Consider the following 27,543-nt stretch of genomic DNA (forward strand, 5'->3'; position numbering starts at 1 on the left):
TGTGAGATTATCTACTCTTGTGCCATTTTCCAGATTTAGGTCTTTAACAACAGGTCTCCCTCCAGAGACCTGTGTTTCCAGCTGCCTGCAGGATGCCACTGTCTGGATGTCCCGTTGACATTTCAAGCTGAACATGTTTCAACCATGAATTGCTCATCCTCTCCGACTTTTGTGGGTGTCCCCAGTCTTGTTTAATGGCATCATCTTTTATGCAGTCATCCATGCCACAAGTCACCAAATCATCTTTTAAAAATAAGAAAAAACCTTCTCTTTTTTCCTTTTATAGAAATGTTTGTCAGTTTGCTATAGATGGTATATGGTGCCAGATTTTCTCCTAGAATTGTGTGTCAGAACGTGGGGTTTCCCCACACACTGGACAACAATAAGTTATTTTTAAAAATCTTTGCCAGTCTGATAACTGAAGATGGTGATATTGTTATTTTAATTTGCATTTCTTGGGTTAGTAGTAAGATTGAGAAATTTTCATATAAATTACTGGCTATATGTATATTTTATGAATTTTTTTATTTGTGTTTCTAGCATATTTTTCTAGGGAAATGTTTGTCATTTTATTTCAAGTGTTTAAAATGTATATACGTATAAAGATTATAGAATATTGTTAGCTCTTTGTTATATGTGGTGATTGTTTTCCTCCAGTAACCTTTCCTGTTAAAGTTTTATTTAATTATTTAAAAATGGCCTTACAGAAGTTTAAATACTAGCCAATTTATCTTTTCCTTTCTGATTTCTGCTTCTGTAGTCTTGTTTGTAAACTTCTTTCTCATTTCAAGAGTATATAACTATGTTTTCTTTTTTAAAAAATTCTCTAATCCATTTGGTGTTTAATGTTAGTTATGAACCGTGAGGTCTGGATCTAACTTTGCTTCCCCACCCTCCATGCCCTCCGCCTTTTCAGTCATCTATGAAATTTCACATCTTTCCTACTGCCCTTCTAATCCCCATCCCTCATTTAACAGATTGTCAAATGGGGTCAGTTCTACCTTTGTAATTGTTAATCATTCTGTTTCCACCATTGTCCCAGTTAAAAACTGTATTACCACTCACCTGGATTACTGAAATGGTTGCCTAATATTTCTCTCTTGATTCTGTCTTCTATGCTGTTGTCCAAGTTCTCCTTCTAAGTCTACTTGAAAACCTCCCATGGCTCCCATTCCTGCAGCTTAAATTACTAATCCAGATACTTTTCCACCTACTTCTCTACCACAGTGACTTACCATTTCGTGAATGTGCCATTTGTTTTCAGCCTTTTTTTTTTTTTGTCCTTTGTTTATGCCGTTCCTTTATGTTACGTGTCTCATTTTCCTATTTTTCACAACTCTAAATACAATTTATTTGAGCAAAGCCTAGTTCAAATGTCATCTCCTATTGTAGCTAGCTGTTTAAGCATAACTCTTACCAAAGAGTAATTCCCTTGAAGGTAGGGACTGGTATTCAGCACAACGTTCTAACACTGATAAGTGCTGCACAGAGTAGTCAGTTCGAAATGTTTCCTGAATGAATACATGAGTGTCAGAGTAGACACCTTTTTTTGTTTTTGTTTTTTTGAGGAATTGACTTAAAATACTTATAAAACAAAACTTTAAAAAATAGAATAAATATGAAAGGATATAAGAATTACTATGTAGGCTGAGCACAGTGGCTCATGCCTGTAACTCTTGCACTTTGGGAGGCTGAGGTAGAAGGATCCCTTGAGCTCAGGAGTTCGAGACCAGCCTGAACAACATAGGGAGTTGCTGTCTCTACAAATAATTTTAAAAATTAGCCTGGTGTGATGGTACACACCTGTGGTCCCAGCTACTCAGGAGGCTGAGGTGGGAGGATCACTGAGCCCAGGAAGTTGAGGCCACAGTGAGCCGTGATTGGGCCACTGAACTCCAGACTGAGTGGCAGAGCAAGACGCTGTCTCAAAAAAAGTATAAAAAGACTATGTTATTAAAGACACCTTTTGTATAAGCATTCATTTTTGTACTAATTGTATCAGCTTCACCAGTGTGTAATACTAGGCCTCTCCCTTAGCGCTTGATAGAAGTAAGGGTTGTTAAGGAGGTTATATATGGTGGTGTGAGATACCTCAGGAAGCCCAATTTCAGAACTTGAGCATTTGTAAGGGAATGTTCAGTAGGTGGTAGCTGTCATTATTGTTGAAGGAGGAAGTACCCTGTAGCAATTAAGAGTATCAGCTTCAATGCTGGGTTGGTGGCTCACACCTGTAATCCCAGCACTTTGGGAGGGTAAGGCAGGCGGATGGCTTGAGCCCAGGAATTTGGACCACCCTGGGTAACATGGTGAAACTCTATCTCTACAAAAAATTGCAAAATTTAGCCGGGTGTTATGGCATGTGCTTGTGACGCCAGCTTCTTGAGAGGCTAGGTAGGAGGATCCAGAGGATTGCTTGAAGTCTGAAGTCAAGGCTGCAGTGAGCCATGATCACACCACTACACAGACCCTGTCTCAAAAAAGAACAAAAAAACCAGAGTATGGGCTTCAGAATCACACCAACTTGGGTTCAAGTGAGAACTTACTTGCCAGACAATCTTGAAATATACTTTTTGGAACCCACAGTTTATCTGTAAAATAATTACAGTAATACTTCAGAGGTTGTTGCAAAGATTGAGATAATCTTGTAAAGTATTTGGCTTCATGTCTGCCACATGGTGTGAAGATTATTTTTTAAGTGTCATTTATATTGAAAATGAGTCATTTTATGTTACTTCTTTCCTGTTTAGTAATTGTGTTTCAGATCTGACATCACCTTTTAAAAAATTTTGCTTTTGAGTGAGATTTGCTAATGCAGTTCTGGGGTTAAACTTGAAGAGAAAATATTGAATATTTATATTTAATATCCCATGTGAGAGGAGAGATTAAGAACCCTGCTGTCTGCTTGTTACACCTCTTATGAAAAATATAAAAAATGTAAGGGTGTTGTTGCTGAACTCTACTTGTGGTTTTGGTCGAGTTCTGATCACATGTACACCTGCTGATGTCACACCACTTGGTATGATATTCTCCAAACTTTGTCTAAAAAGTTGCTTATTTGTTAAAACATTTGTACTTGTTTGCTATTGAAGAAAATTTAAACAACCCCACATTGTTGCCAATGTGATTTTCTGAAACAGATCTGATCAGGCCACCCTTAAGTGTCCCCCAAGACTAGGATGCAGTAAAGGTTTCTAAGCGTGACAAATAAGGCCTTGTATGATCCAGCTTGCTGACTTTGTCATCGTCTCCTCCAGTTGTCCCCTTGCCTTTACCTTCCAGTAGTGCTGGTGCTGAGCTACTCTGTGACACACCTTGTTTTCTTGTGCCTCCCTGCCTTTGTACATGGTGTTTCTACTATTTGGAGGCCTTCTCTGCCTTGGCTATTTGGTAAACTCCTGTTCATTCTTTAAAGCCCATTAGTATTTGTGGATGATGTGATGTGAAGCTGGAAGAGAATATTTTGGGTGGTGGAATTAGGAACCAAGAGATTCTGACACTAGGGACAGTTGGCTTACTCTTATCATGAAGATATGTCATGGATATGAGTGCAAATAATGATTTAAATATGGAATTGTAGAGATAAAGTTTAGCAGCTCTATATTTGGGGGAAAAACGAGTCTCTGTTGATTGAAAAAGCATAATAAAATAAATTAATCTGAGGCTTTGTGGTTATGGAGTGTCAGAATGAAGAAGATGATAGTCCTGTTCCATTTCAGGCTGGTCATACCATACCTGGAACACAGAATTCAGTTGGTGAACGTTCAGAGATGCGCAAAAGACGTGACGGGGCAGAGATGATGTCTAATACTGCTAATATAATACCTGGTAACGTTTTGAGTACTTACTCTGTGCCAGGCACTGTTCTTAGTATTTTATATGTACTATCATCTCTTTAATCCTCATAAACATTCTGTGGGTAGGTGCTATTATTATTCTGTTTTTATGACTAGTGCTTGAAGGAGCTGGAATCATTTTACTTATGGAATTGTCAGCATGTGACTCATCATGAGGGGATAGGAGGAAAGGCACAAATATTTTTTTCAATACCCAGCCAAGCACTGTGCTAGCTCTATATTTCACTTGCAATCTTATTTAATCCTCAGTGACAAACTTTGGAAGATACTATTAGCCTTTTTTAACAAATGAAAGAACTGGTTAAGTGGCTTGCTGTCTTTCTTGGTAAGTGCCAGAGACAGGACATAGAACCAGATCTTTCCAAGTCCATGGCCAGTGCTACTCACATTATGCTTTTATTTTTACATTCTCTTGCTCCAGGAGGCAGCTTAGGGTGCCAGTAGAGAATTGATGCTGGCTTAACAAAAACTTTCTGACTACTGGAATCCAGAAATGAACCAGGTTACCTTGAATGTTCAATTCTCGGTCAGTATTCAAGTTCAGCCTGCTTCCTGATTTGGCTGAGATGTTTTGGGAACATTAAGGTATCAAATTGGTGATGAAGTAGAACATGTGAGGGGAGTGGAGGAATTGAGATGGCCTAAAAGATGTTTAATGAGCCTTCCAGCCTTGAGATTCTATGGTTATTGCTAGGACAGGGTTAAACATGAGAATTGGTAAAAAGTTGTGTTAGCCAGTAATTTTCTTTTGTGCATAGATTGATAGATTTTGAGACAAGAGTTTCAGTCTGTCGCCCAGACTGGGAATGCAGTGGTATGATCACTGCTCACTGCATCCTCAAACTCAAAGGCTCAGGCAACCCTCTCACCTCAGCCATAGTTTTATTTTTAAATGTATTTATAGCCCAGGCGTGTCTCACGCCTATAATCCCAGCACTTGGGCGGATCACTTGAGGTCAGGAGCTCAAGGCCAGCCTGGCTAACATGGTGAAACTCTGTCTCTACTAAGAATACAAAAACTAGTTGGGCGTGCTTATGGGCACCTGTAATCCCGGCTACCCTGGAGACAGGAGAATTGCTTGAACCCGGGAGGCGGAGGTTGCAGTGAGCTGAGATCATGCCATTGCACGCTAGCTTGGGCAACAAAGTGAGACTCCATCCCAAAAAATAAAAAAATTTTAAAAAAGTCTTCATAAAGCTAAATTATAAAAGAGCTAGAGGCTGGGCGTGGTGGCTCATGCCTGTAATCCCAGCACTTGATGGGAGGCCGAGGCGGGTGGATCTCCTGAGGTCAGGAGTTCAGGACCAACCTGGCCAACATGGTGAAACCCCGTCTCTACTAAAAATATAAAAATTAGCCAAGTGTGGTGGCACAGGCCTGTAATCCCAGCCTTGGGAGGCTGAGGCAGGAGAATTGCTTGAACCTGGGAGATGGAGGTTGCAGTGAGCTGAGATCATGCCCCTGCACTTCAGCCTGGGTGACAGAGCCAGACTCCATTTAAAAAAAAAAAAAAAACAAACAAACCGGGAGATATGGTTTAGCAGCTCTATATTTGGGATAAAAAGGAGTTTCTGTTGATTGAAAAAGTGTAATAAAATAATTTAAGCAGAGGCTTTGTGGTTAGGGAGTGTCATAATGAAGAAGATGATAGTTCTGTTTCATTTCAGGCTGGTCAGACCATACTTGGAACACAGTATTCAGTAGGAGAATGAATTCAGCCAGGTTGGTTTGTTTATTTTTTTAAGACAGAGACTTGCTCTGCTGTTGCCCAGGCTGGAGTGCAGTGATGTGATCTCAGCTCATGCCTCAGCTTTCCAAGTGGTAGCTGGGTTTACAGGCATACTCCACCATACCTGGCTAATTTTTGTATTTTTTGTAGAGATGGGGTTTCACCATGTTGGCCAGGTTGTTCTCCAACTCCTGACCTCGAGTGATCCACCCGTGTTGTCCTCCCAAAGTGCTGGGATTACAGGTGAGAACCACTGCACCCTGCCAAACTTAACCAGTTCTATATGTTTAAGTTTAATAAGAAAACTTTTGTGTCTAAGTTGAGAATCAGTGGTGGATTTAGTTAAACTAAAATACCTTTAATTATTAAGTAGGCAGAATGTGGCGATAAACCAGTCTTTTTCCTTCATGGTAGTTCTGAGATTTTTCCCTATTTGGACAGCCTGTGAGCTCAGCCCCTTTTGGTTTTTCAGGTGGTGTAGTGAGAGCAACAGTGATATTGCGAGGAGGATTATAAATCTAGCAGTTAGTCTTGTTATTCCGTCTTTGCCGCTAGCTATTGGATGACCTTGGATCAGCCTCATTCTTATTTGTAAATGGGAGGAAGTGCAAATACATTATTAGCCTCTGAGCAGGCTTATGGGCAGTTAGATTCTTTTTCAATGTTTATATTTTTAATTTTGGAGTTGTACTTCTAAGGACCTTTCCTGAGGAATTAATTCTAAATAAAGAAGAACACTGTGCACAAAGATATTCCTTGCACTTTATTTAATGGTTAAAAACATTCAGAAATGACATAAATGTCTAACATAGGTGACTGATTAAGGACTTGGTTAAATTTTTATGTAAACTTAAAGTCTTCAGAAACTAAATAATATGGAAAATATTCATAAAATTTTCAGAAATGTTTGTCTCATATATATCTATATATATAATTTTTGAGACAGAGTTTTGTTCTGTTCCCCAGGTTGGAGTATGGTGGCATGATCATAACTCACTGCAGCCTTGACTTCCTGGGCTCAAACAGTCCTCCTGCCTCAGCCTCTCAGGTAGCTGGGACTACAGTACAGGCAGTGCCACCACGCCTGGCTAATTTTTAAATTTTTTGTAGAGACAGGGTCTGGCTGTGTTGCCAGGCTGGTCCTGAACTCTTGGGCTCAAGCAGTCCTCCTGCCTTGGCCTCCCAAAGTGCTGGAATTACAGGCGTGAGCTACTGTGCCTGGCCATATTTAGATATATATTACATTGAAAACAAAGGGATTTTCCCTAGAAGTGCATTTGCTTCCTGGCTCTCACATTTTCTGATTCTGTGATTTAGTGGAAGAAGGGGAAATCTCATGTGAGCTGTAGAGAAAGACTGAAAGAAGGGTTTGTTGTGTCATCTTGGAATTTGAGTAGAATCTAAACTTCTGCTAACATTAAAAATTATAGTAACATGGCACTTTACTGTTCAAAGTGGTTTGGTCCTAATTTGTTCGTTCGTTTGTGACAGGATTTCACTTTGTCACCCCAGCTAGAGTGCAGTGCCATCATCTCAACTCACTGCAGCTTCTACCTTCCAGGTTAAAGTGATCCTCCTGTCTTAGCCTCCCAAGTATCTGAGACTATAGGTGCACACCACCACGCTGGCTAATTTTTGTGTTTTTAGTAGAGATGGGGTTTCGCCATGTTGTCCAGGTTGGTCTTGAACTCCTGACCTCCAGTGATCAGCCTACCTTGGCCTCCCAAATTGCTGGGATTACAGATGTGAGCCACTGCGTCCTACCTAGTCCTGATTTATTTTATAAACAAACCAGGTGATACTCCATTGTGAAATAGCTCAGATTGGTGGGCAAGCCACACGTGTGGTGACTTGGAGGGCAGCTTCAGGTTTGAGCAGTTGTTTAGAAACACTGTATTTTGCCTCCCTATTTATTCTAGCTCATTCTTTCTACTTAATCGCTTTCACCAAATGACAGTTGGCCTTTCTTCTCTGACCTGACTGCTGTGTTACACGAAGAGTATTCTACCCAGCTATAGGAAACATCTAAGTCAGGACTGTTTTATAGCAGTTGGACTAGGGAAAGGAAATATAAAGAATGGTGGGAGATGTTACCATGGGCTCTCCTTTTATTTTTATTTTAGTCTAGAAATCTCAGAAAAGAGGAAAACCTAAATACCTCTGGTAACTGGCTCTGATTCAAGGCAAAAGTATCTACTGTGCTCTTTATCCATAGTTTCCCTGTGTGTTTACTTCATTTTAAAAAGAAAAATAACTTTTTTTTTTTTTTCTGGTACTGTTACGTGCTTGAGGGCCATTTTTGGCTTAGGCTGAGGTTGTTAAGTTTTCCCTGTTAATGAGAACCCAAGTTAGATTGTCCCCTGAGAGCTGGAGTTGCCAGTAGTTGTTTGCCAGAATGATTTTATCAGCATCTTTTTTAGCGGTAAAAAGATGAGATGAGTCCCTGAACTACACTATTTTCCATACCGACAACTGCCATTCTTTTCCACATTGCCCTTTGGGTCTTTAGTCTCAATAGAGGTATAGTTTAGATTTTTGTAGCCATTTCAAATTGGTATCTAATTTAATTATTATGACAACTCTTCTGGAAAACTCATTTGTTTCATTTTTCCCCTTCCTGACAATTTAAGTTCTACTATTTGAAAGGAAGAAAAGACAGCAGAGAAGCTTATCAAGTATAGGAAACAACCAGAAAATTATCTGGCCCATTCATATACCCATCAGGTTTCATAAGTTAGAGAGTACGCTGGCTGATTTAAAGGTAGAGTAGATTTAAAAGCAAGATTGAGCTGGGAACAGTGGCTTACACCTGTAATCCCAGCACTTTGGGAGGCCGAGGCGGGTGGATCACCTGAGGTCAGGAGTTCAAGACCAGCCTGACCAATATGGTGAAACCCCATCTCTACTAAAAATACCAAAAAATTAGCCGGGTATGGTGGCACAGGCCTGTAATCCCAGCTACTCAGGAGTCTGAGGCAGGAGAATTGCTTGAACCCAGGAGGCAAATGTTGCAGTGAGCTGAGATTGTGCCAAAAAAAATTGTGCCAAAAAAAAAAATTGAGTGGAATAATTTTAAATTAGGAGTTTTAAATCTGGGGTTCCTAGAGTCAATGAAGTCTCTGAAATTATATGTAAAATTTAAGTATATGTATATTTTTCTGCGGGAAGGGTCTATAGCTTTCCTTAGATATTCACAGGATTCTGTGGCTCAGTGGTTGAAAACTGTTGCCATGGTCTGGGTCCAGTGGCTTACGCCTGTAATCCCAGCACTTTGGAAGGCTAAGATGGGCAGATCACTTGAGGTCAGGAGTTTGAGCGAATATGACGAAACCCCGTCTCTACTAAAAATACAAAAATTAGCTGGGCATAGTGGTGCACGCCTGGAGTCCCAGCTACTCAGGAGGCTGAGGCGGGAGAATTGCTTGAACCCGGGAGGTGGAGGTTGCAGTGAGCTGAGATCACACCACTGCACTCCAGCCTGGGCAATAGAGTGAGACTTTGTCTCAAAAGAAAAAAGAAGAGAAGAAAAGAAAACCATTGCCATAAATGATTTTTAGTTACCTATGTTTCTGTTGGTAGAAAATACATGTAACTAAACTTTGTTTTATCTTAGGCTTTCCTGAAATTTCCTAAGAGGTATTTGAAGGGGAAAATAGAGTTTTCTTTTTTTCTTTGTTTTATTCTTTTTTTTTTGGAAAATAGTTTTCTTTTCCTGTCCTTTTTGCAACCTCCTCCCTGACTCCAAAAATCTAAGAATTCATTATTTACTGCTTCTATAGGAGTTAGTTTCTTTTAATATTTTAGCTGAAATAATTGATTCTGTTTTGATAACCCCCAAACCTCGTTAAAACTTGGACCTAGAAATTCACTGTGGATTCTGAGTTCTGAAACTAGAAGAGAATGTCAGCAACAAATGTAAGCTTCTGAACAGTTGAAATGGTAGCTTCAGTTACAAATGGCTTTTCTTAAGATTTGTTAAAGAGCAACCTAAGGACTGAGGGAAAGGGTCTGAAGTTTCATGGAGCAGTCAGGATCTGGGGAGCCCAGGTGGCTGTGTTGCTGCAGCAAAGGAAAGGGTAGAGAAGAAAGTGGCATTCATGCTCAGAAATTTTCCTAAGTTCCCCGCTTCTGAGATCTGACTGGGCCAGGCAGGGTAAGGATGTGTGTGGAACTGATTGTAAAAGAGTGCTATTACGTTCAGTTTAAGCTTCTCCAGGGAGAATGGAAATTAAGCTTAAAATCTCTAAGGAAAAGTTCTGACCTTCCCTTTCTTTTTTTGCATCCTCTCTCCTTTTGTGCAGGTGGATGGAAGCATGCCTAGGGGAAGATCTGCCTCCCACCACAGAACTGGAGGAGGGGCTTAGGAATGGGGTCTACCTTGCCAAACTGGGGAACTTCTTCTCTCCCAAAGTAGTGTCCCTGAAAAAAATCTATGATCGAGAACAGACCAGATACAAGGTGAGTCCTTCCTTGTTTAGTGCTTAGATTTCTGTCAACTTGGGAAAGTTAGCATGTTTTATTTTGTGTAAGAGTTATTGAGAAGTATGTGTAAGGTATGTTTGTTTCAACAAAATATAGCCTTTAAAATGCCTGGCAGAATGGAGAAATTTGTGCAAAGACAATATGTACTAGGAAAATATACATCTCTTTTAGAATTTATCTGGAAAACCCGCCTTCCCCCACCCTGTCCCCCCACAAAAAAAATATGTACTAGGAAAATAACTTTAGCTGTCTGTGTTTCTGGTAGAATTCTTATGATGTTATATATCTAGAAATTTTCCTAGTTGTAGATGAATTTTTTAATTCTTTAGAAGGTAGAAGAAGTAACTAGGGGAATTACTACTTTAAATCTAGTTTTGGGGCCGCGCGCGGTGGCTCACGCCTGTAATCCCAGCACTTTGGGAGACCGAGGCAGGCGGATCACAATGTCAGGAGTTTGAGACCAGCCTGACCAACATGGCGAAACTCCGTCTCTACTAAAAATACAAAAATTAGCCGGGCGTGGTGGTGCATGCCTGTAATCTCAGCTACTCAGGAGGCTGAGGCAGGAGAATCATTTGAACCCGGGAAGCGGAGGTTGCAGTGAGCCAAGATCATCCCACTGCACTCCAGCCTGGGCAACAAAGCGAGACTCCATCTAAAAAAAAAAAAAAACCTAATTTTAGGCTGGGCATGCCAATTCTCACCTGTAATCTCAGTACTTAGAAGGCCAGGGTGGTAGGATCTCTGAAGACCAGGAGTTTGAGACTACCCTGGGCAATATAATGAGACCCTGTCTCACAAAAAAAAATAAAATAAAATTAGCCAGATATGGTGGCACATGCTGTAGTCCTGTCTACTTGGGAGACTGAGGCAAGAGGATTGCTTGAGCCTAGGAGGTTGAGGCTGTAGGGAGTTAATATTGTGCCACTGTACTCCCGCCTGTCTCCTTAAAAAAAAAAAAAAATGAATTTTAAGCACTGAGATGTGTTGGCAAATTGAATGTAAAAGTAACTTCATGAAAAAACATCACCCTGTGATACTGGAGTTCAAAGTACAATGGGAAAGTGATTCGATTTCGGAAAATTGAGATAAGTGAGAGGGTTTGATTCCTGTGTCTCAAGGTGCTATAAAAAAGAAGACTGCTTAATTAAGTTGGGATGTTGGGCCGGGCCCAGTGGTTCATGCCTGTAATCCCAGCACTTTGGGAGGCTGAGGCAGGCTGAACACTTGAGGTCAGGAGTTCAAGATAAACCCGGCCAACTTGGTGAAACCCCATCTCTACTAAAAATATAAAAATTAAGCAGGCTTGGTGGCTCACATCTGCAATCCCAGCCACTCAGGAGGCTGAGGCAGGAGAATCACTTGAACTCAGGAGGTGGAGGTTACGGTGAGCTGAGATCTTGCCACTGCACTCCAGCCTGGGCAACAGAACAAGACTCTGTCTCCCCTACTGCCCCCCCCCCCCAAAATGGGGATGTTGATAAGGACCAAATTTTATTGTCTACAGAGCCTCTGTAGGGAGCTTACCTGTGGACTCTTATTTGAAAAAGGATGACTCTGAAAGATAGTGGAGAATTGCATTACCAAGACCAAATGTAAGGGTGGGCAGCTGTAATAATTGGGCCCAAACTCAGAATGAGTAAGGCTGCAATGTCAAAGAGATTTTTTATGTTTTATGTTTAAATTCAAGGGAGAACAAGGGAAAGTATAGGTACTCAGCCAAAATTAACATCATAAACAGAAACTTTTCTTGGTCAAAAAGACTTATATGTTCAGTGGGTTTTTTTGTTGTTGGTTGATTGGTTTTTGTTTTGAGACAGGGTCTTGCTGTGTCACCCAGGCTACAGTGCGGTAATGCCATCATGGCTCACTGCAGCCTTGACCTCCCTTGGGCTCAAGCAATCCTCTCACCTCAGCCTCCCTAGTAGTTGGGACTATGGGAGCATGCTACTACACCAGGCTAATTTACACAAATTTTAGTGTAGAGATGGGGGTCTCACTATGTTGCCCAGGCTGGTCTCCAACTCCTGGGCTTAAATTATCCTCCCACCTTGGCCTCTCAAAGTGCTAGGATTACAAGCATGAGCCACTGTGCCCAGCCCTATGCTCAGTTTTGAATACACAGTTATTCTGAAGACAACTCTGGAGCTATTCTATAGGCAGAATGGGAAGATAGTGTAAAAGGAGAGTGGAGACTTTGCAGATAGTGTAAAAGGAGAGTGGAGACTTTGCAGCAACAATTTAAGAAAAATGGCTGGGTGCAGTGGCTTGTGCCTGTAATCCCAGCACTTTGGATGGCTGAGGTGGGAGCACTCACTTGAGTGTAGCAGTTCGAGATCAGCCTCGGCAACAAAGTGAGACCTCTGCTCTACAAAAAACAGAAAAAAAATTAGATGGACGTGGTGACACGCACCTGTAGTCCCAGCTACTCAGGAGGCAAAGGTGAGAAGATCAGTTGAGCCCAGGAGGTAAGGCTGCAGTGAGCCGATTGTGCCACCGCACTGCAGACTGGGCAACTGTTTCAAAAAAAAAGCAGACATTGAAGGTTAGAGGGGATATCTATATATAGAGAGAGAATGAAAGCCCTGATTGATTTTTTTTGAGATGGAGTCTCATTCTGTTGCTGAGGCTGGATTGCAGTGGCGCCATCTTGGCTCACTGCAACCTCTGCCTCCCAGGCTCAAGCGATTCTTCTGCCTCAGCCTCCCAAGTAGCTGGGATTACAGGCATGCGCCACCACACCCAGCTAATTTTTGTATTTTTAGTAGAGATGGGGTTTCACCATGTTGGCCAGGCTGATCTCAAACTCCTGACCTGAGGTGATCCGTCCACCTTGGCCTCCCAAAGTGCTGGAATTACAGGAATGAGCCACTGTCCCAGCGTGGTATTTTTATATAGCATTTTGTGAATATCTTCTATGTGTTCAGATACCATACTAATGTAATTGGTTTATGTGCATTATCTCACTTAGTCTTTATACATACAAAGCAGCTGTTCTAGATGGTAAAACTCTGTCCCTAAAGGATGAAGTGGCTTGTCCAGTGTCACCAGTAGATTACTAAGCCAGTAATTGAATCCAAGATAATTTAACTCCAAAGATCACATGTTCTGTTGAGCACCCTATACACAGGAAGGCTCTCCAGGTGGTTCCTAAGTGAGAGGAACTGAGATGTGGATTTGGCTTTTTGGTGTTGGAATATGAGCATAATGACCTCAAAATTAAGGAGAATTTGTCAAATCTCATGAGGAAACTTTTGCGAAGAGAGTTTTTATTTAATATTTGCTTCAATACAGCCAACAGAACCTTTTTTTTTCCTTCTAGGCGACTGGCCTCCACTTTAGACACACTGATAATGTGATTCAGTGGTTGAATGCCATGGATGAGATTGGATTGCCTAAGGTAACTTACCTGAGATAATAGTTTAGGCTTTGTTCCAGCTGTTTTGGCATAACCCCCAAACAACCTGTTCTCATTCTACCTGTAAAATTATTCTCAGAATCTTTGGTGTTTTTTTAAATACTGAAAGATGTCTTTCTTTTTGACTTAGGAAATAGTTTTGTTCTTTTTCTTTTATAATCCTCATACCTGTTTCACCTTACCCTAGAGAAATTCCCTGTGATGACATCTACTTTTACTACATCAAATTGTAGACATACATTTTACTATTTTTCCTTGGATAGAATTCACATGCTGTGAGATTCACCATTTTAAAGAATACCAAATCAGTGGTTTTTTTTTATTCACAAAGTTGTTAGCATTAAAATTTGACCTTTGGAAATATAAGGAAATGTTTTAGAAATCTGTAGGGAGTACGAAGGGTCGTTTTTTATTTTAAATTGTAGAGGTGATGGAATGACGTTACTTCCTGTGTCTGTTTTTGGTCGTGGCTGCAGTTTTGATTGGAGTGTACATCTTCTGGGTGTTTTGCTCAGGAGTTTATTTAGTGTTGCTTTCAGTGAAATTGTCATCCTACTCCTGCCTGAATCTGTAATTGCCACACTGTATTGTCACTCTTAGAGACATGAATGGATTGATTGATTTCGTTCTTTCTTTTGTTCTCTGTTTTTTTCTTTCTATTTATATCCTTTGACCTAAGAATTCTGCTTCTCGGAAGTTATCCCAAATAAATAATCAGAAAGCACCAAAAACATGTATATATAAGGATTTTTTAGCATTGATTATGATAGCAAAAATTGATAGCAAAGTACATGTTTCTTCACAAGGGGTATTAATTGTGTTACAGCCAAATACTAGTGCCATTAAAAAGGATATCAACCCAAATAAAGGGCCTTTGATGTATTAAGTGGGGAAAAACAGTTGAAGGTTATAAGAGTTTGTGTTCTAGCTAAGATCAGATCACTATTTTTGTCTGAAAATAAAGTGAGCGTTCTTGGGAAAAATTTGTAAGGAGATAAAACAGTTTTCATTTCTGTGTGATGGGATTAAGGGTGGTTTTTATTTTCCTTATACTTTCCTGTAGAGTTCAAATTTTTGTAACCAAAGGAAAATTTATTTTTAAAAAGTGAGATGTAGAGTATCAGAAGGTGGCTAAAACCATTTTATATTTTGTATTTTGTGCAATATATAAATATTGTATACACATATGTATATCGTATAAATATATATTACATATACAATATATTATAATATACAATTATGTATTATATATAGTATATTTTAATAATGTATATTAATATATATTACAATATATAATTATATGTTGTGTATATATAGTATATGGATATATATAAAATATACTACAGATATGTATTGTTGCATACATACCTGTCGAATTGAGTTAAATCAGAGCCGAGTCTTTGCAGAATACTAGTTTTTTTCCAGAGAAAGTGCTGAAGTTCTCTTCCTTGCCACTGGTATGTTTGAGAATTAGGCCCCACAAGTGTTAGGAAATGCAGTACGTCAAGTTCTTATAGCTGTGTGGCCTGTCTGTGCACCTGTAACTTCCTTTCCCTGTTTTTTTTTAAAAATATAGTATAAAATACTGTACTATATATAGTGTAAAATATTAAACTGTGCTCCTGTTTTTTATATAGTATATTGCCAGTGGGCAATGACAATTTAACCTCATTTGAATGGTACTAAGAGCTGTTAATATTTTCTATTGCTAGTAGTATTGTTACTATGAGATGCTTTTTTAATGATGTAATTTTATTACCTTTTTTGGTTTACTAACAGTAGTATACTGTCCTGGACTACAATTGGAACAAATATAGAATGTATTAAAGGCTTTCAGGGACAACTTGATAATCATGGCTGTAAACCTTGAATTGTCCACCCTACATTTAGGCCCAGAAGACTTCTGAGTAATAAGAGCTAATGATAACCTAAAAATGTATTGTTGTCCTTAATATAATGTATAATACGTAATTGACAGTACATATATGGTGTTTATCGGGATGTCTTTTCTAATCTCTTTATGTGGTACATGCTGGCCTGTTATAGAAACTTAATGCAGTAATTTTTTGGTTCTTATCCTTTTTGACTCTTTATTATAATTGGTACTGTTGGCTGCCTTTTCCCTGAGATATTTCTTAGTTTGATTTTTAAAATTGTTTTTAATCTGCTCAACTCGTCCTGTTTTCTTTAATTATTCTACCTTCCATGTTCTAGTGATGGACGTTCTTTAAGATGCAATCCTTGTTAGATACATTTTCCCATTTTCACGGTTTCCTTTATTCTCAAGACTTGCTGACATAAGATAAACATAGTATCTTCAGTTGGCTGCTGGATATTTCTCCTTGGATAGCTTCCTGTCACCTAGAATTTTTCATATCTAAAACTAAATCTACCTTTCCCCCAACTGAACTTCCCTTCCTCTATAATAAATGGTACCATGTCATCATTTTCCCAGTCATCCAGCCTCAAAACCTTGGAGATACTTTGAACTTCTAAATGTGGTCATTCCCACTACTCCATTTATTTGAAATATCTCTTTTATCCATCCACTGTTAACAACAGCCTCCCAGCCTACCTGCCCAGCTCCAGTCTCCCATTATTCAACATACGCTATGTCCTGTCTCCAGTCAGATCTCCCCGGGGCTCTATTTTTTATCCTTAGCTCCAAAGCTAGGCTGCCACTTTATGTCCTGCTTATCAAGTTCAGACTTGTCTGACTTTCAAGTTGTTCATAATCATCTGATTTTATCCTACCTATCCAACCTTATTTTTCTGTTATTTTCTAGAATGTATTCTGTAGATTTTAAAAAACAATAGGGTATATTGCCTTACTGTCTCACGTCATAATTATTTCTGCTTTATTTATTCTGGCTATTTCTCTTGTTTGGAAGGCCTTTTGCTCTCTATCATGATTCACTCATTTCTTTAGTTTGTGATTTCACAGTCTTAATATAGGCCTTTATTGCTTATCCAAATTATTCTCACCTCATTATTCAGTCTTTTGCTTATCCAAACCACTGTCACCCCTTATTTCCCTAAATTACAGATTGAATTGTATGGTGCCACATGACTGTGACAATACGTCTTGAAATTCAAGGCTATTCCCAGTCTAAATCTACTCTGTTCCTATCCTACGTCATTCACTAACTTTAGAGCTCCATGACCCTGGCTCTGGGCTTGATATCAAAGATATGGCAGTGAATAAATAACATAGATCTAGCCCTGCCTTCATGTGGCTTATAGTCTGTTGGAGTAGCCAAACAGATAAACACAAATGATTGATCTTGGTAAGTGCTACCATGGAAAAGTACTTGTCTTCCAAATTCCCTTATACATGCTCTATTCTAGCTACTTCATCTGTGTAGCTTCCCATTTCTCCCAAGCATTAAACACATTTTAGTATTTTATAGTTTTTTCAGTGTCTAAATGTAGCAGGTTGCACAAACTAAAGCACTTAGTAAATGTTCATTGTTGAGTTGTTTCTCCATCTAGGCATGGTAGATAGTAACTAGGAGCATTGTGGTTCTGAAAGCCTCATACTCAGATCAGTCCAGTGATTTAAACTGGACTAGAACTTGGTCTTCATATGCCTGTGTCTGGGTCTGAAATAAGTAAATCACCTTCTCACACCTAATGAAATTCAGTGGGTTGACCAAATAGAGATTTTCCAAGTAGTACTTTTTATTCTGTATTACAGCATTTCATTCCTTGCAGTTCTGATGATGAAATGTCTGTTCACCCTAATGAAATTATTTACTGAATGCCACTGATGTTTTCTAACCGTCCATAGTTTGATTTGTATTATTGATGATTGGTGAATGTCAAATGAACACAGTGAATGGATACCTTACTCTATTTCTTTTATTTCTCCCTAGATTTTTTACCCAGAAACCACGGATATATATGATCGAAAGAACATGCCAAGATGTATCTACTGTATCCATGCACTCAGGTAATCAAATTTTCTTGGCAAAATAAGGAAATTATGAATAACATCTGAAATGAGTGTGTAGTTTTTTATCCTTGAGGTAAGAATGAAAAAGTTTTTTCATTAGTTTCAAAAGTTCCAAATAGGATAAAATACTGTTATACGAACAAAATGGTGAGAAACAGCTGTGTTTCTCTACAGAGTACCGAGAAGGGATTTATTTATTTAATAGCAGATAATTTTGTTCTAAAAACATGGTATCTTTCATAATTGATCTAGTGTTTCTGTGAACTATGCCTTCACTTGGAGTGCAGTCTCTTATTTAATTATCTAGGTCCTTGCCATCGTTAAGCCATTTGTTCATTCATTCAATAATTTTTACAAGCCGGGTGCGGTGGCTCACGCCTGTAATCCCAACACTTTGGGAGTCCGAGGCAGGTGGATCGCCTGAGGTCAGGAGTTCGAGACCAGCCTGGCCAACACAGCAAAACCCCGTGTCTACTAAAAATACAAAAAATTAGCTGGGCATGGTGGCGGGTGCCTGTAATCCCAGCTACTCAGGAGGCTGAGGCAGGAGAATTGCTTGAAGCCGGGAGGCAGAGGTTGCAGTGAGCCAAGATTGCACCATTGCACTCCAGCCTGGGCAACAAGAGCGAAACTCCATCTCAAATAATAATAATAATAATAATACTTTTTATACCAACACAAACGTGATAGTAGGAAATGATACAAAATATATTTTTTCCCATAATGTCATGGTAAATTTGGAATGTGGCTTAATTTTGAGGTCCCCAGAATCCTAAATTAAATTGGAAGGAAAAGATACAAGTCTGGAAGGATAGCGGGATGGCATATTAGTAGATGCTTATACAGGTTAAATACAGAACAGGTCCCTTATCTGAAATGTTTGGGACCAGAAGTGTTTTGGATTTTGAAGTATTTGCATTATACTTACCAGTTGAGCATGTCAAATCTGAAATGCAGAATGCTCCAATTATAGCATTTCCTTTGAGGGTCATGTTGGTGCTCAAAAATTTTTAGGTTTTGGAGCATTTTGGATTTTGGATTTTTAGATTTGGTATACTCAACCTGTGGTACAGTAGTGTAGTATTTTAGCAGATTTACTTGGTGGCCACAGGACTAAAGGAGATGGTGGCAGAGCAAGTGGGACATGAGTCAGATTTTTACTTGGGCTGCACTTACATAGCATCATCTATGTGTGCTTGCTAAGTGTTAATTACATTGGAGTACGTATATAATACTGATCTATAAGAAGACTATTGTCTCGTTTCTTGATCAAACATGTACTAGATCTATGGTATCATTGGAATCAGTGTGAAACATACAAAAGAATGAATATAGCTGAGAACTAGTGGATCTCGTGTTGAGAATGTAGCAATTTCAAATACGTGTCTGAGGCTGGGTAGGTACAGTGGCTCACACCTGTAATCCCAGTGCTTTGGGAGACCAAAGTGAGAGGTTTGCTTGAAGCCAGGGGTTAAAGACCAACCTGAGCAACGTAGCAAGACCCCATTTCTACAAGAAATAAAACATTAGCTGGGCATGGTGGCATACGCCTGCAGTCCTAGCTACCCTGGAGGCTGAGGTGGGAGGATCACTTAAGCCCAGGAGTTTGAGGCTGCAGTGAGCTATGATTGTGCTACTGCACTCCAGGCTGGGCAACAGAGCAAGACTCTGTCTCTAAAAAACAAAACAAAACATTACCAAATATGTGTGTCTGAGTCCAGATCACATTAATTCTGAGTATTGTGTTTGACTTAGTGTTGCATGAGATTTGTCTATGTTGATAATCTTGTGAAGGCTGTACCTGCGATGGATATCTGAACATGGAAGCAGACTTCCTCTCTGCTAGTTGTGTAGCCACTACTCTTGCAGTGTAACCTGGGTTCCAGGCCCTCAAATTCTGTGTAGTAGAGGCTAAAGAATTAACTATGCCTTCCTAGTGGTAGAGTCAGAAAGAGAAAGAAAGGAAGTCCGCTATTGTTTTCCATTTCTCTTGAATATGCAGTCTGTGCTTAGAAAGTATATATAGAGTGGTGTGTTTTGTGATTTATGGTTTTGTTTTTTTTTTTTTTTTTATGGTGTTTTTCCTGAAGGGTGGATTGGCAACATTTGATAATATGTAGGAAGTATTTATAATTGCTGAGAGTTTCTTCTTTTACCACAAAACACAACCGTGTTCAAAGCAGGTTCCTCACCTCACTGTATTGGATAAGGCTCCATCTTCTTTGGATCAACAGTGACAGAAAAGTACTAACTGTCTGTCTCCTCCCTGCTTGCCTTTTTTTTTTTCCCCCTCTGAAGTCTTGGTTGGCATTATTCCAGAGATAGTCACTGTGCTTTAATCATACTATATTACTTTTGTAGATAACATTCCACTCTCAGATAAGACCCCAGTTTTCCATTCTCAAAATACTTGTATACTTTCTTCCTGTTTCCCTGTTTTGTTATTCTAATAACTGATTTTGGGGTTAAACAGGTCCATAATCTCTTATCCTAAATTAAAACCCTAAATTATCTGAAAATTGATTTTAAGTTTGGTGTAAGCTCATTTGTCTCCTTAGTATGATTATGTTTGTGTGTTTCTCTGCAGAAAGTAATGTATTGGATTGAGGATGCTGCCCCAGGGCTTGCTGGGGATACTTTATAATACCATATACTCTGTAAATAGAAATATACTTTCTAATATCTGAGAAATTCAACATTCAAATATATCTGGCTCCAAGAATTTGTGTAAGGGACTGTGGGCCTATAGTAGATTCTGTTTCCTAATCACCTGCTGTGTTCCAGGGTCTTTATTAATCATCTTTGAGATTGACATAGTGACTTCTAGGTTACTCACCATTCACAGAAAAGATAGTTAGAATCCAGATAGGTTAACACAGCTTCCTTCTGCCCATTGCTACAAAGTTCAGCTTAAGTAGGAAATAAGAAAAATAAATCTTTTTTTTTTTTGAGACAGAGTCTCGCTCTGTCGCCCAGGCTGGAGTGCAGTGGCCGGATCTCAGCTCACTGCAAGCTCCGCCTTCCGGGTTTATGCCATTCTCCTGCCTCAGCCTCCCAAGTAGCTGGGACTACAGGTGCCCGCCACCTCGCCTGGCTAGTTTTTTGTATTTTTTTTAGTAGAGACGGGGTTTCACCGTGTTAGCCAGGATGGTCTCGATCTCCTGACCTCGTGATCCACCCGTCTCGGCCTCCCAAAGTGCTGGGATTACAGGCTTGAGCCACCGCGTCCGGCCGAAAAATAAATCTTAAGCGCAGTTACAGGCTGACCCATTATAGGTGCCTAATAGTGTATTTGTGGAAGTAGGCATGGGAGAGCAGGAACAAAGATGGGAAAGTGCGTTCACCATTAGGGTTTATAAGTTTCAGTGTGAAGCTAAGTACTTTTGATTGTGGGTAAGAGGACTTAACTGGCCATTTTGAATCCATTCATAGCTCCGGTATCTCCATAAAATACTTGTAATAATTAAAGAGAGTTAAAAAGAAAGATGGTGCCCATGTCTACTTTTTATGTCAGCCAGTGATACAGTTGTAGCACCTTTAATTTACCATTGAAAGACATTAAAAGCTAATTTAGTGTTCTTGGTACTGTGAAAGCAACTGTATTAGTCCGTTCTTGTACTGCTATAAAGAAAAACCTGAGACTGGGTAATTCATAAAAAAAAAGAGTTTAATTGGCTTAAGGTTCCACAGCTTCTACAGGAAGCATGGCTGGAGAGACCTCAGGAAACTTACAATCATGGCAGAAGACAAAGAGGAAACAGTCACATCTCACATTGCAGGAACAAGAGGAAGAGAGAGGTGGGGAGGTGCTTACATACTTTTAAACAACCAAATCTAGCGATAACTCACTCACTGTTAGGAGAACAGCAGCAAGGGGGAAATCTGCCCCATTGATCCAGTCACCTCTCACCAGGCCCCCACCTGGGGATTACAATTTGACAGGAGATTTGGACAGGGGCACAGACCCAAACCATATCTGCAACATTCTTGAACTTTCTTAAAATTTCTTGTTCCCTATTTCCAAGTAGGAATAAATGAGAAAGAAATTCTTGGAGAAAAATATTCTCGCAATTAAGAATGCAGGTGTGATGTATTAGTGAGAAAAATATATAAGGGAACATATTACATGTATAGAAAGTTATTAGTTATTTTGCTTTGGAATTTCTTTTTTAAAGAGGCAGAGTCTTACTCTTTTGCTTAGGCTGGAACACAGAGGTGTGATCTTGACTCATTGTAACAACCTCCGAGGCGAAAGCTATCCTCCTGTCTTAGCCTCCCAAATAGCTAGGACTACAGGCATGCACCACCATACCTGGCAGATTAAAAAAAATTTTTTTGTAGAGACAAGGTCTTGCTATGTTGCTCAAGCTGTTTTGAATTGCTGACCTCAAGCGATCCTCCTGCCTCTCCTTCTCAAAGTACTGGAATTACAGGCGTGAGCCGCTACACCCAGTCTGGAGAATTTTTTGAATACATTTAAAATCTTCTGAGAGAGGAGCTTTATATATCCATCTTGAGTATTTTACCTGAAAGAAAAGCATTTAATCATATACATACGTCTTATACTTGCACTTCTCTGAGAAAATGATTAGCTTCTGTGGATGCATAAAGTCTAGTGTGTTTTGAGCATGCTTGATTTTTTTTTGTTTTTCTGTTATACATTTGGGTTTATTATATACAATTTAAATTTTGATCAGTTCTGTGATTGTAGTGTACATGATGCATGTTTGTATTTAGATGATACTGAGTTTATAGATTATTTACAAAAACTGTATACCACTTCAAGTTTCTATGAGTTATTTCTTATATATTTCTTATTTCCCTGCTTACTTTAAACTGTCGATTTCTTGCTTTTGTCAGTATCTGTGAAGTACCCTTCTGATCTCTTCTAACTTATTGGTTCCAGTCAGCTAGGGCTTTAGAATCCACTTAACACAGGCTTATGGACATTGATTTATCTGTCCATTCATCTGTCAAATATTGATTAACATTTATTAATATATGCTAGGCTCTGGGTAGACATTAGTGAATGAGCCCTGTATTGTCCCTGCTTGCGTGAAGCTTAGAGTCTAAGTGATTTTTTTTTTTAAGTTTAAAAAGTAAAAATAAGTTTCACCAACCTGATACTTAAAAAGTAAAAATATATGAAATATTATTTATCTAAAACTGTTAAATTACCTGGATTAAACTTTTCCATCAGTAATATGAATTCAGTTTAAGTAAGATTCGCCATCTGAATCATTTTTATGAAGCTTTTCTAAGATGTCTTGTTATTTAAAACTTACTGATTACAGGAAAGCAAACAAATGAAGAGACACTTCACTATTAATTATATTAACATTAATGTTAACATCTTTTTTTCTTTTTTGAGATGGAGTCTCGCACTGTTGCCCAGGCTGGAGTACAGTGGTGCAATCTCGGCTCACCGCAGCCTTTGCCTCCCAGGTTCAAGCGATTCTCCTGCCTCAGCCTCCTGAATAGCTGGGATTATAGGCATATGCCACCACGCCTGGCTAATTTTTGTATTTTTGGTAGAGATGGAGTTTTGCCATGTTGGCCAGGCTGGTCTCAAGCTCCCGACCTCAGGTGATCTGCCCACCTCAGCCTCCCAAAGTGCTGGGATTACAGGCATGAGCCATCGTGCCTGGCCATTAACATCTAATTATACATTGACTTTGTGCCAGAACCGGGACTTGAATTTGTGCCTACTGATTTCTCCCAGTCCAGTGCTCTTTGCATTGTGTTATGTGACTTTTTAGGACAATGCTGTCATTTAAACTAAAATAAAACACTCTGAGGTAAATAGAGTATTGTAACTACAAAGGAGACTGTTGTAGGTACTGAGAGTCTCAGTGTTCAGAATGCTTCTATTTTATTCTTCATGCTGATTTTCCCCTTTTAAGGGTGGCAACTAGGCACTGCTGGGAGGCCTAACCTTTTGCATATTGTATCTTCTAGTTTGTACCTGTTCAAGCTAGGCCTGGCCCCTCAGATTCAAGACCTATATGGAAAGGTTGACTTCACAGGTAAGGAGTTACAGACTTGGCAGGAAATGCTTGAATTATGTGGAAATAGCCTGGAGAGCCAGCAGTACCAATTTTAAAGACCTCAGGCTTTAAAAATACTCTGGCAGTGGAGGTGAAATATTAATAACTTGCTTCTCTAATGTGGGGTAAAGAACACTAAACTTGGAATTTCAAGCTCTGTTCTCTCACTTATAATGTGAACATGATTAGTGAGTCTCAGTTTTCTTGTATATAAATTGGGGATAACATTAACATATATAAAACATATAATAATGTTAACACATAACATCAAATGTTTGGGTATGTTGAAAAAAGCTTTATAACTATCTTTGCCTTTCCATTCCAGCAAGCATCTGTTGTGGGCAAAGCAAGAGGGAGAGTGGGGAGTGAGATGACACAAAGATGCCAATTTAGTAATTTTAAAGTTTAAGCTTATTTAGATGGGTGTTTCTATGTGTATTTGCTATAGCCAGATGCTTGAAGAGATGAGGGATTAGGGAGAAAAAGGGCAGTGGTAATATTGTTTAAGGGTAAGATAGATTCAAGTCTTTCAAAGTGGTGATTATTTTGTAGGCTTGAAAGTTTAAAACTTGGTAAGAAATTTTTTGTCCATGATATTTTTTCCTTCCAGGGAAGTTATTCACCAGACCTGGGGAAAGGGCCAGACCTTACATGTTTTCTTTATCATTTGGCTTTCTGCCTTAGGAATGAAATTGTTGAATAGCAGCTAATGATTTGGATTGTAAAGACTGAGATAACTGACTTAGTTTGTGATTCACTTGTTGTTGAGCTCACATTAAAGCTGTTCCATTTATAAGTTCGTTGTAGGAAATGCCACAAGTAGCAATTCTGAACAACTATTTCCTGTAGGACCTGCTCACTTTATAGTTATGTTTGATGCCCTTGATAATAATAATGTTTGACTGCATTTTATATGCCAGTTACTGTGTTAAGTGCTTTCCATACATTTTTATCTTTATATCCTTATAACACCCTAAAAGGTAAATGCCATTTATTCCCATTGCATAGTTGAGGAATATGTTTCCTTCTCTTGGTTATGGAAAGGTGCCTAGCTTGATTGACTGAGTATTAATTCCCTCCTGTAGAAGAAGAAATCAACAACATGAAGACTGAGTTGGAGAAGTATGGCATCCAAATGCCTGCATTTAGCAAGATTGGGGGCATCCTGGCTAATGAACTGTCAGTGGATGAAGCCGCATGTAAGAAGAGAGAAATCTCATGAGTTCAACTGAGATTGTTGCCACCATTTCCAATAATTAATTCTATAGTGATGATCTAGGACATTGTGAATCTTGCTAGCAAGTTGTCCATAGATGTAGTGGTAAACACATAGTCTTCCATGCTGTTGTTATTTGGAAATACATGATGAATTCTGATTAAAGTGAAAGCATTTAGAAAGGAAGTCCTGACTGGACGCAGTGGCTAACGCCTGTAATCCTAGCAGCTGGGAGGCCAAGGCGGGTGGATCACCTGAGGTCAGGAGTTCAAGACCAGCCTGGCCATGGTGAAACCCCATCTCTACTAAAAAGACAAAAATTAGCCAGGCGTGGTGGCGCGTGCCTGTAATCCCAGCTGCTTGGGAGGCTGAGGCAGGAGAATCACTTGAACCCAAGAGACGGAGGTTGCAGTAAGCCGAGATAGCGCCATTGCACTCCAGACTGGGCAACAAAAGAGCAAAACTCTGTCTTAAAAAAAAAAAAAAGAAAAAAAGAAAGGAAGGCCTACATTTCCGTGGCTCATTGAGTTTCTTATTGTTTTATGGTGTTTACTCGGTAATTAAGGCAAATACCTCCAGAGCAAGTGCTCCTTGCAAGGCTCTCTTATGAGTATTTCTCTGTGAGATTCCAAATTCATCATCCCAAACATGGATCACAGATGGAGCTGTGGCTTTGTATACTGTAAGGAAGAGGGTAGGCTCATAGGGCCCAGGGAGCTAGTCTTTGAACCCCAGTTGTTATTTCTCTGTGAAAAGGAGCCTCTGTCTCTAATGGGGGGGTGCAGTGTTGCTTTCTATTGTGATATACATCCTTTAATCTATATAATCTCAGTGTTTTTGTTTTTGTTTTTTTAGTACATGCTGCTGTTATTGCTATTAATGAAGCTATTGACCATAGAATTCCAGCCGACACATTTGCAGCTTTGAAAAATCCCAATGCCATGCTTGTAAATCTTGAAGAGCCCTTGGCATCCACTTACCAGGATGTACTTTACCAGGCTAAGCAGGACAAAATGACAAATGCTAAAAACAGGGTAAAAATGCAACATCTATTCTTTCTAATTAATTTATGTTATTCCATCATTTGATATGGCTGCAGTTTAAACATCAATTTTATTGAGATGCAATTTACACACAGCAAAATTCACCGAATTTTAAATGTACAGTTTGAGTTTTGACAAATATATGTGATCATTTAACCATCACCCCAGAAAGTTCCTTAGTGTACTTTCGCAGTCAGTTTCTACCTCACCCACACCCCTGAGCCCAGGCAACTACCAGTCTGTTTTCTATTGCTGCCATTTGCCTTTTTTAGGAATGGAATGATGCAGTGTCTCATCTTTTGGTGTGAGACTCCATATTGACCTCTACTTCTTGAATTTTATGTAAATAAAATTCTGGAGTGTAGCCATTAAAATTAGTAGTGCCCTTTGGAAAGATTATCTCTAAATATTAACATAGTCTTTCCTCTTTCCCAGATTCTTTGGGGTAAAATGTTTGTGTACAATTGTTAGGGGTATGTAGAAGTTCGTTAAATGATTCTGACTTGAAAAAGCTGAATCTAGGAATCCCATTTAAGACTTCACACAGGCTGGTCATGGTGGCTAATGCCTGTACTCCCAGCACTTTGGGACGCCAAGGCAGGCGGAACACCTGAGGTCAGGAGTTTGAGACCAGCCTGGCCAATATGGCGAAATCCCATCTGTGCTGAAAGTCCAAAAATTGGCCCGGCGTTGTGGTGGGCTCCTGTAATCCCAGCTACTTGGGAGGCTGAGTCAGGAGAATCGCTTGAACCTGGGAGGTGGAGGCTGCAGTAAGCCAAGATCACACCAGCTGGGAAACAGAGCGAGACTCTGTCTCGGAAAAAAAAAGCTTCACACAAATTTATCCACCCCTTGTTAAAATTAGTGGTTGATGACAAAACGAAAACAACCCTGCTCTCAGAACATTCTTTGTATCTCTTATCGTAGAGCAGGGATTTCAGTTTCCCAGTTAGGTGCCAAACTAGCCTGCAAGCAAGTAGCTGCTGCCATGCCCCTGCGTATGTCACCAGTGAGACTCCAGGATTGTGGATCTGTATGTGCCCATTCTGCTCAGATCTGAGGCAAAGATGTGCTGCCTCTAATCCCAGCACTTTGGGAGGCCAAGGCAGGCCGATCACTTGAGGTTAGGAATTCGAGACCAGCCTGGTGTATGTGGTGAAACCCCTTCTTTACTAAAAATACCAAAAAAATTAGCTGGGCCTGATGGTGCATGCCTGTAGTCTCAGCTACTTGGGAGGCTGAAGCAAGAGAATCACATGAATCCAGGAGGTGGAGTTTGTAGTGAGCCAAGATTGTGCCATTGCACTCCAGCCTAGGTGACAGAGCGAGACTCTGCCTCAAAAAAAAAAGTCTCGCTCTGTCGCCCAGACTGGAATGCAGTGGTGCAGTCATAACTCACTGCAGCCTTAAACTTCTGGGCAGAGCAATCTTCCTGTCACAGCCTCCTGAGTAGCTGGGACTACAGGCGTGTGCCACCACATTGGGCTAATTAAAAAAAAAAATTTGTAGAGATGGGGTCTCGCTATGTTGCCCAGGCTGATCTCAAACTCTTGGCCTCAAGCCATCTTCCCACCTTGGCCTTCCAAAGCACTGGGATTACAGGCATGAGTTACTGTGCCTGCTTTGTTCTTTATAAAGGATCTTAAGCTACATCCATATTCTTGGTAGTGTGCAGGAGGAGCACAGGTGTATTTATGTGGTCTTCTTAGACACCCTAGGCTAACTTAATTACGTTTTTTACTCATCCTCAGACAGAAAACTCAGAGAGAGAAAGAGATGTTTATGAGGAGCTGCTCAC

At 39.7% G+C, this 27,543-nt stretch overlaps 1 protein-coding gene across 1 annotated transcript in view; it reads left to right on the forward strand.

Annotated features, from left to right (window-relative positions):
* IQGAP1 (IQ motif containing GTPase activating protein 1) overlaps positions 1-27,543 on the forward strand; it is a 115,566-nt gene that overhangs the window by 25,642 nt on the left and 62,381 nt on the right. Inside the window, exons 3-9 of the mRNA XM_007990469.3 lie at positions 9,886-10,042; positions 13,389-13,466; positions 17,360-17,436; positions 23,398-23,465; positions 24,572-24,685; positions 25,558-25,736; positions 27,497-27,543. The exon at positions 27,497-27,543 is cut by the window's right edge and continues 38 nt beyond it. Coding sequence (XP_007988660.2) covers positions 9,886-10,042; positions 13,389-13,466; positions 17,360-17,436; positions 23,398-23,465; positions 24,572-24,685; positions 25,558-25,736; positions 27,497-27,543 — 720 coding nt within the window. The remainder of the gene's footprint in view (positions 1-9,885; positions 10,043-13,388; positions 13,467-17,359; positions 17,437-23,397; positions 23,466-24,571; positions 24,686-25,557; positions 25,737-27,496) is intronic.

This window comes from Chlorocebus sabaeus, chromosome 29, assembly GCF_047675955.1.
Source record: "Chlorocebus sabaeus isolate Y175 chromosome 29, mChlSab1.0.hap1, whole genome shotgun sequence".
In the NCBI taxonomy this organism is placed as follows: Eukaryota; Metazoa; Chordata; class Mammalia; order Primates; family Cercopithecidae; genus Chlorocebus; species Chlorocebus sabaeus.